Genomic DNA, 12,077 nt, shown 5'->3' with positions numbered 1-12,077 from the left:
TTTGTTTAATTTATATTAGGAACGTGGGGCGGGAGCGGCAGAAATGTGTATGTGGCGGGCGGGCGCGGGATTAAAAGAAGCAATTTTTTTGCGGCGCGGTAACGAGACAGAAACGCGGGAGCGTGGAAGAGTGGGTTTAAAAATCAGTCTCGCGCAGACCTCTATTATACATGATAAAAAAAACGAAACTGATTTATATAATAAAACGTAAGGGGTAATGTGGCAACAGTAGGGGCTAAATCGGTTACAAAAGCCTGGCCTACAAAAATGATGTCTGAACGAATTTCCTCTTATCTAATATAATTTAAAATGGTTTAAAATATAAAATAATTTCTAAGCAAACGAAATATTTAATATTGAGCTTATAGCCCAAGTGCAAAAATACAAAATCAGTAATACGGCTATGCCCTGCACAATCCTTAAACCGAAATAGACCAAGTACAATAACGTCATTAACAATGACTTTCCTCTACTCTAATATAATTTAACATGGTTTAAAAATATAAAATAATTTCTAAACAAACGAAATATTTAATATTGAGCTTATAGCCCAAGTGCAAAAATACAAAATCAGTAATATGCCCTGCACAATCCTTTAACCGAAATAGACCAAGTACAGTTTACAATGACTGTCCTCTAATATAATCAACAATGTTTAAGAATATAAAATACTTCCTGAACAAACGTTTTTTTTGTTTGTTTTTTTAAGCAAATAGTCTAAGTGTGAAAACACAAACAGCAATTTACTGGGCTGGCTTGCGCAGCGGAGAAACCGTGCAGCAGCAGCCTCGGTGTGGGGCAGCAGAAATTCCGGGATGAAAACACAAAGAAATCTGGGCTAAAAACACAGAAAAAATATGGGGTGAAAACACAAAAATCCGGGATAAAAACACCAAAAATCCGGGGTGAATATGTCTCGTCGGTCAGAGCAAATTGAACATTTTTCAGTGGATTAAAGGGGCCGTGATTTGCTTTTTTTTTTTTTTTTTTTTTACCTCTTTTTTTAAAAACGAATATTCGAATATTCGCTTCGAATCAGTGCCGAATATCCGGAGCTCAAAAAACGCTATTCGGGCCAGCCCTAATGTGTTCCTGTAGAGTTTTAATACAGTCTTCAATATTAATTTGCAATGTAAAAAGAAAGAAAACACACTGAATGAGAAATGGTGTGTCCAAACATTTGGCTGGTACTGTATGTGTATAAATATAATCTTAATAGGATAATTGTTAGAGCAGTTCAGATTAATTTATGATGATCTTCAATTCTAAAGAAAATGTATTTTTTTATTTTATTTTAATGTATAACAAGAAATTATGATAAATTAAGAAGTACAGTCTTTATTTGTGACCTCTGCTGATAGTTTGATAGTTCGTAATTTAAAAGCAGTCACGTGAGAATTTGGCTCTCAGAAGAAGGCTAGGTGTCCCGAGGCTTCACACAGGTGCTGTACGTCCACATACCAGAAGAGCAGTAGTCCCACCGGGACTCTCGCTGCTCTCTGGATGGTATCGGTGAGAATTCTTTGAGGACAGGCTCTGAGGGGCTGCGAGAAACCCACTGCATGCTGAGTCAGCACATGGAGAGGTGTGTGTGTGTGTGCATGTGTGTGTAAGTTTTGGAGGCGTGGATTGAGTGCACATACACTCTGGGGGAGGAGGCCAGCGTCTGGAATGCTTTTCATGTTTTACACAGACAGCCTAGCCTTCAAACCCTTACACACACACACACCCAAACATACACACACTCCCCACATATACATAGACCCCTAACACACACACACAAAACACATACACAATTACAGTGCTAAGGAATCTGTTTAGCATATATTGGCCATTACTGTGGAAGAGAAAGAGAGTATGAATTAGGGAAGATGAGAATTAGTTAGGTTATTATGACAGACTGCATTAAATTTTTTCCTGCATGGCATGGTGGAAGGGTACTAGGGGTGTGGGTTGGCTAGAACACAGCATAACAATACAATCAATATATTGCAAAAAATATTTAGTACCTGTTTTTGATACTTTGCATGAAACGCACATAAACATGCCAAACGCAGACAGTGTATGCAGTGTGGTGAAAACAACCGACACGGCACCCTGATCCATGCAAGCGGAGAGCACGTAAAGAAACGCAGAATATTTAAATTGTCCACACAGTGACGCTGCACTGAAATCTCTCAGGCGATTGATACCACTAATAAAATTTCATTTTGCCAATCTAATGCTGATATTCCTTAAAAAAGAGCTCTTGAAATTTAATTGCATCCAGTAATATGCTTCTGGAAAATATTTATAGTCTTAGTCTTAAAGTCTCTGTAAAATGTGAAATCCACCGTAGATCCTATGTAAACCTATAGGTACTTAAACACAGAGGTGTGTAGACCAGGTTTTCTTGACTGAGTTGCCCAGACAGTTGGAACAAAACCACGGTGTAGATTTTTCCTTAAATATGTGTAAACAGAACTGTTCTAAACATACACCTACCTATCTTAAGTGTACTTCCCTGGTGTTTCATAGTCAAATTATAACCATTCGGTCCTTTGCTCTAAATTACTGGGCAAAGCATAGAACACTAATGGGTTATTTGCACAAACAACACAGTAACGAACTGTTAGCTCCTCTGACGAGACATGCCAAGCCACGTTGCGAGCCAAGGTGGCCAAAGCCATGAATACTAATTCACGGGTTGACGTAGATACTGTGCTATCCCTGATTAGCTCGTTTTTTCTGAATATTTTCTGTTGCTAACTACTGCAGACAGTGGAGGCTTATTCCTTTTTTGGGGCAAAGCTGAAAAAATGAAACATTTGGCTAAAGTTTTACACTGACTAACACCGTAAGTGCTTTCTTTGCCATTTGCCAAGATGTTTTTTGGCAAATGTGAAATGATGATCCGTTGTGTCTTGGAATTTTCCCATGGACACCATTTTTCTTTATTATTATTATTTATTATTTATTATTTTTCTTTATTATTGCTCTCTTTATTATTGAATCATTAACACTGACCTAGTGTTGGGCGATTAAATGATAACAATAGTTATTGAGAAAAATATATATCGTGATAACTATGATAAGCTGGACAATAGGATTCAATAAACTTGATTTTCTATTTACCGTTTAAGTAGCGCCTTCGAACAGGCGCAGCACGAGATCAGGCAGCGCACTGAACTGCCTCAGCACGCCCCCTTCCCCCCATCCCCGAGTCACTCACTCTGAACCTCACAGAGCTGATTCACACAGCGGCTGCTCTCCCATTTACTCCATAAACATCATTAATAGGACAAGCTAAAGCTGATCTACAGTGGAAAACTCACCTCTTAAATATGTGGCATGGAGTCTCCTCACCAAGATATTTAGAGAGGTGAGCTTGTTCAGATTTTGAAGGCAGGTAACTGTTTGCTGCTAGTTAGGTTAGCTTGAACGAGGCTGAAGTTGGTTTGATATTCGCAGCTCCAGATTCGTTTGGCTCGATATTCGCAGCCTCGTATTCCCCGGCTGAAGTTGGTTTGATATTCGCAGCTGCCGCTTCACTGAAGCACCGTGAACTAAAGGGAGCGTTCACAAACACCCGCTGTTTATATTAAACACCTCACAGATCAACACTGAAGGAGACAGAATGAAGAAAAGCAGTACATCTGTTTATTAACAATGTAAATATACAATATATTATTAAATATAATTTTGTATATTGTAAAATATTTATTTTAATTACTGAATTTCTAATTATATATTACAATAAATAATTAAATATATATTTAATAAAATTATATTTTAAAAGCCATTGCGCTCAAAAAATATGAAGCAGATGTTCAAGTGTGATTTTGAAGAACTTTTTCATGTTGGGCCAGAACAAATACACATGATCTGAAGAGCACTAGTCTTCTACTTTAAGGAAAACCTGGAATTAGCCTGGCCCAAGCTGATTTTATACTTTAAAATGAACTGGCAAATTTTGAAAGACTTTTTCATCTTGGGCCAGAACACATACACATCAGATGAAGAGAACTACTCTCCCACTTTGAGGAAAACCTGGAATTAGCCTGGCCCGAGCTGATTTTATACTTTAAAATGAACTGGCAACATAGCATACCAATCCATAATGCACAATTTTTTTTATGTAAAGCTGATGTTCTAGTGTGATTTTGAAGGACTTTTTCATCTTGGGCCAGACCAAATACACATGATCTGAAGAGTACTAGTCTTCTACTTTAAGGAAAACCTGGAATTAGCCTGGCCCGAGCTGATTTTATACTTTAAAATGAACTGGTAACATGGTATAACGAGCCATAATGCACAAAAAAGTGAATATAAAGCTGATGTTCTAGTGTGATTTTGAAGGACTTTTTAATCTTGGGCCAGAACAAATACACATGATCTGAAGAGTACTAGTCTTCTACTTTAGGGAAAGCCTGGAATTAGCCTGGCCCGAGCTGATTTTATACTTTAAAATGAACTGGCAACATGTCATACCGATCCATAAAGAACAATTTTTTTATGTAAAGCTGATGTTCCAGTGTGATTTTGAAGGACTTTTTCATGTTGGGCCAGACCAAATACACATGATCCGAAGAGTACTAGTCTTCTACTTTAAGGAAAACTTGGAATTAGCCTGGCCCAAGCTGATTTTATACTTTAAAATGAACTGGCAACATGGTATAACGAGCCATTTTGCACAAAAAATCCACTGTTCCAGTACAATTTTGAAGAACTTTTTCATCTTGGGCCAGAACAAATACACATGATCTGAAGAGTACTAGTCTTCTACTTTAAGGAAAACCTGGAATTAGCCTGACCCGAGCTGATTTTATACTTTAAAATGAACTGGCAACATAGCATACCAATCCATAATGCACATTTTTTTTTTATATAAAGCTGATGTTCTAGTGTGATTTTGAAGGACTTTTTAATCTTGGGCCAGACCAAATACACATGATCTGAAGAGTACTAGTCTTCTACATTAAGGAAAACCTTGAATTAGCCTGGCCTGAGCTGATTTTATACTTTAAAATGAACTGGCAATATGGCATACCGATCCATAAAGCACAATTTTTTTTATGTAAAGCTGATGTTCCAGTGTGATTTTGAAGGACTTTTTCATCTTGGGCCAGACCAAATACACATGATCTAAAGAGTACTAGTCTTCTACTTTAAGGAAATTTTGGGATTTGCCTGGCCCGAGCTGATTTTAGACTGCACAATTAATTGGCAACATGGCAGCACAAAAAAAATAGGCTATTATTTAAAGCTGATATTCCAGTATGATTTTGGACTTTTTTTTTTAGACCAAATACACATGAGATGAAGAGTTCTGGTATTCTCAAAATCAATGCTTTATATTCATTATTTTTGTGCAAAATGGCTTTCATGTCATGTTGCCAATTCCTTTTAAAGTATAAAATCAGCTCGGGCCAGGCTAATTCCAAGTTTTCCTTAAAGTAGAAGACTAGTTCTCTTCAGATCATGTGTATTTGTTCTGGCCCAAGATTAAAAAGTCCTTCAAAATCACACTAGAACATCAGCTTTATATTAAATTTTTTTGTGCATTATGGATCGGTAGGCCATGTTGCCAGTTCATTTTAAAGTATAAAATCAGCTCGGGCCAGGCTAATTCCAGGTTTTCCTTAAAGTAGAAGACTAGTTCTCTTCAGATCATGTGTATTTGGTCTGGCCCAAGATTGAAAAATTCTTCAAAATTGTACTGGAACAGTGGCTTTTTTGTGCAAAATGGCTCGTTATACCATGTTGCCAGTTCATTTTAAAGTATAAAATCAGCTCGGGCCAGGCTAATTCCAGGTTTTCCTTAAAGTAGAAGACTAGTACTCTTCAGATCATGTGTATTGGTTCTGGCCCAAGATGAAAAAGTCCTTCAAAATCACACTGGAACATCAGCTTTACATATAAAATTGTGCATTATGGCTCATTATACCATGTTGCCAGTTCATTTTAAAGTATAAAATCAGCTTGGGCCAGGCTAATTCCAGGTTTTCCTTACAGTAGAAGACTAGTACTCTTTAGATCATGTGTATTTGGTCTGGCCCAAGATGAAAAAGTCCTTCAAAATCACACTTGAACATCAGCTTTACATAAAAAAATTGTGCTTTATGGATCGGTATTCCATGTTGCCAGTTCATTTTAAAGTATAAAATCAGCTTGGGCCAGGCTAATTCCAGGTTTTCCTTAAAGTAGAAGACTAGTTCTCTTCAGATCATGTGTATTTGGTCTGGCCCAATATTAAAAAGTCCTTCAAAATCACACTAGAACATCAGCTTTATATTCAATTTTTTTGTGCATTATGGATCGGTATGCTATGTTGCCAGTTCATTTTAAAGTATAAAATCAGCTCGGGCCAGGCTAATTCCAGGTTTTCCTTAAAGTAGAAGACTAGTACTCTTCAGATCATGTGTATTTGTTCTGGCCCAACATGAAAAAGTTCTTCAAAATCACACTTGAACATATTTTTTGAGCGCAATGGCTTTTAAAATATAATTTTATTAAATATATATTTAATTATTTATTGTAATATATAATTATAAATTCAGTAATTAAAATAAATATTTTACAATATACAAAATTATATTTAATAATATATTGTATATTTACATTGTTAATAAACAGATGTACTGCTTTTCTTCATTCTATCTCCTTCAGTGTTGATCTGTGAGGTGTTTAATATAAACAGCGGGTGTTTGTGAACGCTCCCTTTAGTTCACGGTGCTTCAGTGAAGCGGCAGCTTCGAATATCAAACCAACTTCAGCCGGGGAATACGAGGCTGCGAATATCGAGCCAAACGAATCTGGAGCTGCGAATATCAAACCAACTTCAGCCTCGTTTAGCTTGACTGTGTAAGCGATGTTTACGGTGTAAAAGGGATCTGTGCAATCTGTCATCATTAGCTAAGGTGCCTTCACTGCTTTTTGCACTCTAATAAACTAATGGGTAACGCACGTTAGCCGTTTTAATCCACTTTCCGTGTAAATTAACTTTAACTTCAGCACGAGTGATGGGTTAGCATATAAACACACAGAGAAGCAGCACTTTCCGTTTTTTTCCCAACCCCTTACTGTTTCTGTTAGACAGAATTCTCCTCTGTATTTGTGTTTTCAGTTTTTAACAGATAGAGAGTCTGTTGTTCTGGATATTTTACTAAATACAGAAGATTATGTTATCTGTGTAGCTGTATTTAAATGGAGCTAAACATTGCTGTTACTGAACTGAATGAGTTTAAAATACACTTGTTAAGTAATGTAAGTCTAGTCTACTGAAAGCCAGTAATGTTAGTATAAATCTGTACTGCAGTAGAAGTGAATCATTTCAGAAACTTGACTTTATTCCTCCCACCTCCATTACAGGTCACTTGCTTTAAAATATTTAAATGTTATCATAATTTAAATGCAACAAAACTTATAGGCTATTATTTTAATAAACATTAGCAGTTAATAATCTCAAAATAACAACAAATATAAAATAGAAAAACAGTAAAACATATGTAATACTTACTTTTTATATGACCAAAATTTATTAGACTAAAACTAGACTAAAATGTGACTAAAACTATTAATATTCGATAGACTAAAATGTAACTAAAACTATTATACAATTTAGTCAAAAGACTAAGACTAAACTGTGTCCACAAGGCTCTGAGTCTGCTATTGATTTTGGCCATAACTCCCTTATTCTGTCACTTATGAGTAAAAAAAAATGTAAAAAAGTGTAACAGAAAGTAATTTGATTTATATCGTGATATATATCGATATCGGCTGATATGGAAAACTATATCGTGATAAGATTTTTTTCCATATTGCCCAGCCCTACACTGACCTTAACTGAGGCAAGTAAGACCTGCAGTTCATAAGCTGTTGTTCTGGGTTGTTTTGGGACCTCCTGGATGAATTGTTCATGCCCTTTTGGAATAATGTCGGTCGGTGGTCACTCCTGGGAAGGTTCAGTAGAGTTCCGTTTTCTCCATTTGTGAATAATAGCTCTCACTGTCTTAGCCTTAGAAATTACATTGTAACATTTTAACAGATGTCATTGACTTTGTTTTCTCATCTGTTTTTGAATTTCTTTTTAGTTCACAACATAATCTGTTGCTTTTTGAGATCTTTTAGCTGCTTTATGATGTCAGACAGGTTCTTTATAAGAGATTTATTGATTCTACATGTTTGGCACAATAGTGTATTGAAAAACATATCAGAAAAGTTTGGTCTAAATAGGATAACGTAATGTTAACGGTACAAATCAGAATTAACAAAGATCAGATTCATTCTTAGCTAATAAGATGCAGTTTAACATTGTATTTTTCGTTCAGTTTCCAGATTGATCAACAGATTTGCAAGATCTTCAAGAATCTCTCTTCCATTACATTGTATTCATATTTTGATATGTTTTATGTATAAAAGAGTGTAATCCCTTTTAGCACCATATGAAAGAATCTCTAAACAAAGTTAGGCAGCCATGAAAACTGTTATCACTTTTCTTGGGATACAGTGGTATAAAAAAATGGGGAACCCCTGATAATTTGCATGATTTTTCTTTATAAATCATTGGATATTTGAATCAGCAATTTCAGTTAAATATATCATATAGCAGATAGGGATGCACCAATACCACTTTTTCCTTACCGATACCGGCTTTTCTGGTACCGGCCGATACCGAGTACCGATACCAACTGTTTTATCCTGAATAAGATATAATAACCTGATTGGCTGCTCCGCAGTTTCCACCTTTTTTTAAAAGGTCTGTTAAGATTGGCTGCAGTAGATAATGAGTGACAAGTAGCTCCTGTTGTCGATATAAAATTATTCAATTGTAATGGTCAAAATATGGTAAACGCCAGGAAAATCTTTAGGCACTTTTCAGATTGTCAATTTTATTTTTATTACAATATATATGTGCAGTGTTTCTTTAAGAGAATACTCCCCCTACGGCAGATTTCTCTGCTCTCAGAGTGTCGGGATACCAGTGATGGGAGTAACGGCGTTGAAATAACCGGCGTTACTAGCGCCGTTACTTTTTTCAGTAAGGAGTAATCTACGAGCCTCTCACACACAGAACAGCTGCCTTTCAACCACGGAGGAGAAGCTAAAAACGAATTTATAGAACTATAGATCATAGTGAGGTTGATATAAAAACTTGAATAAAAAAAACGTCACAGATACGCCCACACAGATACGCCCACACAGATACGCCCACACAGATGCGCCCACACAGATGCGCCCACACGAGCCAAGTCATCAGGTGTTCTGTCGAGTTGTGCTACCCTGTCAAACCGTGCTACTCTTATGTGTATATTTAAAGGTAAAAATACAAAGGAAGCACAATATTAGAGCATGTTTTCAGTAAGAAGTTAATTTGCTATAATTGGAAAGCCTAAATCACCGTTTCAGAGTAAAGTTATGGTAGCAACTTATTATACTCTGTTTTTTTTAGATTTTTTATTATTACTATTATTATTATTATTAGTAGTAGTAGTAGTAGTAGTAGTAGTAGCAGTAGTAGTAGTATTAGGGTGGCCTTGACACTTTCAAGTTGTAAACGGGTGGGCCATAGGGTAGAATAGGTTGAGAACCTTATGAAACACACTCTGAGAAGGTGAGGGGGTGGGAGGTAACGCAATAGTAACGCAATAGTCACTTTTACTGGTAACTAGTTACTTTTATAGTGGAATAACTCAGTTAGTAACTCAGTTACTTTTTTGGAGAAGTAACTAGTAACTAATTACTTTTTCAAAGTAACATGCCCAACACTGCGGTTTACAGACCACACAACCCCCCACCTCCCACTAATTATTGAAACACAAATTTTTTTTTGGTAAGCTTAATGACCCTTGACCTTCACACACAGGTGAATCCAGTTATGAGAAAGAGTTAAGGAGCCAATTACAAGTTTTTCTTCTCTTTGCATTTGAAGAGTGGCAACGTGGGAGCCTCTCAAATAACCTAAAAACAAAAATTGATCAACATCATGATGGAAAAATACAAAAAGCCCAAATCTCAGAGATTTCAGCTGTCAGTTTCCACTGTGAGGAACATAGTGAGAAAATAAAAGACCATAGGCACAGTTCTAGTTGAGGCCTGAAGTGGCAGACCAAGAAAAATCTCAGATAAGCAGAGGAGAAGGATGGTGAGAACAATCATAGTCAACCCACAGACTACCCACTTTCTGCAGATGGAGTCTCTGTGCATCATTCAACTATTCAGCTCACTTTATACAAGGAGAGACTGTGTGGGAGAGTAATACAGAAGAAGCCTTTTATGAGCACATGCTACAAAAACAGTGTCGCTTGAGGTATGCTAAAGCTAAAGCACATTTGGAGAAGCCAGTTTCATTTAGGAATAAGGTGCTGTGGACTGATGAAACTAAAATTTAGTTATTTGGAGGGTGGTTATTTCTGCATGGAGGAAAAAGAACACAGCATTCCAAGACAAACACTTTACTGCTCCCCACAGTAAAATGTGGTGGTGTTTTCGTCATGCTGCGGGGCTGTGTGATCAGTGCAGGTACTGGTAATCTTGTTAAAGTTGAGCATGGATTTTAGTCAATATCAGCAGATTCTTGAAAACAGTTGTTGTGCCGGGGCTGAATACTTCAACAAAACAACATTATCTACTAAAGCATTCATGCAGAGGAACAAGTACAACATTCTGGAATGATCATCTCAGTTCCCAGACCTGAATATTATTAATGGTGTGATTTAAAGCGGCCTGTTCAGGCTCAGAAATGATAAAACCTGACTGAACTGGAGGTGATTAGTAAAGAAGAATGATCCAAAATATCTTCAACCAGAAGCCAGACTCTCATTGGAAGCTCTAGGAAGAGTTTAGAGTTATTTCTGCAAATGTTTTGTTCTCCCAGTTAATGAGATCTGTATCTGTGCCTCTCTGCAGCTTTGGAGCCTTGGTGAGGGTAATTCAGTACTGAAACAGTGTTCCACAACTGCAGCAGCCGATGAACAGCATGGGCAGGACTGCGTTGAAAGGTAAAACCACACTTTACTACTGACCACAGAAACCCTGTCCTACAAAGAGCACACCTCTAAAAGCACAGCAGACATACACATACACATAAAGCTGGGCCATATGACCCAAAAAAATATTTAAGGTTTACCTTTATTTTGGTTTTGCTTAAATTTGTAGTGCAACCAGACTGGCACTGACAAAAAAATAAAATACAATGTTCTGTATTATACACCTTAACCTAAGCATTAAATCTAACCCTAATCCAAACTTTAACCTAAACCCTAAATCTAGCCTTAAAGTTTTCTCCTGTTGCTTTTTACAGATCAGAAAGACAGTAGGAAGGAGAAGGCAGGCAGGAGTACTCCGGTCAGTGCAGGGCCGGCTCCAGTTAAAGGTAACGCACTTTATAATGTTTTTTTTTTTTTGCCAAACTAATTTTAGAAAAAAAGCAGTTGACATTTTAACATGAACCAAAGCCTCTCACATGCCAGCATATCAGTCAGTTCCCATAACTGATGGCTACAATCAGAGCATGATCTAGAAAAGGAATCTGAGTTGAGAGTAATTCATTCAGTGTGTAAATAACAGCCTGTTACCTCTATCTCGGCAATAGATTCTGCCTAAATATCATCCGGAATTGGAACACCTAACTCTATCCCAGGCGGACTTAAGCCAGGCTTACACTGTGCATTTTTTTTAATCGTACAAGCATGCGATTCAGCAGAACGTGTTGAGAAAGGGCATAGCTTTGCTAATGACGTGAACTCTAAGGTTTGTCCATTTTACAGAGGGAAATGGAGTTATTCTACTTACAGTGACCTACTGCACTTATTATTTGAAGGCGCACTCACTGGAATCAACAGAGGACATTAGCACAGAATAAATGATGTGGTTTAAACCCTTTAAAGTTTTTGGATGTGTGTACCAGTATGTATGGTGTAGGTGCCCTGATGTGTGTATTTGAAGTTAAAGTAGTCAAGGCTATGCTGAAAAATTTGTGTTTTGTGTGTTTGTTTTCTGTAACTCTTTAGTACCTGAGGCTTTCTCATGGGAGGAATATCTGAAGGAGACGTCGTCTACACCTGCTCCTGCCAGCTGCTTCAAACAGGTGAATAAAC

The 12,077-nt window shown here is 37.0% G+C and overlaps 1 protein-coding gene across 3 annotated transcripts in view; it reads left to right on the top strand.

The window, feature by feature from the left end:
* LOC103028396 (Scm polycomb group protein like 2) overlaps positions 1-12,077 on the top strand; it is a 54,814-nt gene that overhangs the window by 13,523 nt on the left and 29,214 nt on the right. For 2 of the 3 annotated variants that reach the window (XM_007237473.4, XM_007237472.4), the window contains exons 2-4: positions 10,888-10,979; positions 11,282-11,353; positions 11,991-12,067. In XM_007237473.4, coding sequence (XP_007237535.1) covers positions 10,949-10,979; positions 11,282-11,353; positions 11,991-12,067 — 180 coding nt within the window. In that variant the 5' untranslated portion in view covers positions 10,888-10,948. The remainder of the gene's footprint in view (positions 1-10,887; positions 10,980-11,281; positions 11,354-11,990; positions 12,068-12,077) is intronic. The other variant, XM_049486407.1, reaches the window with a different exon arrangement.

Source organism: Astyanax mexicanus, chromosome 13 (assembly GCF_023375975.1).
Source record: "Astyanax mexicanus isolate ESR-SI-001 chromosome 13, AstMex3_surface, whole genome shotgun sequence".
NCBI lineage: Eukaryota > Metazoa > Chordata > Actinopteri > Characiformes > Acestrorhamphidae > Astyanax > Astyanax mexicanus.
This window is presented reverse-complemented; position numbering and strand designations above follow the sequence as displayed.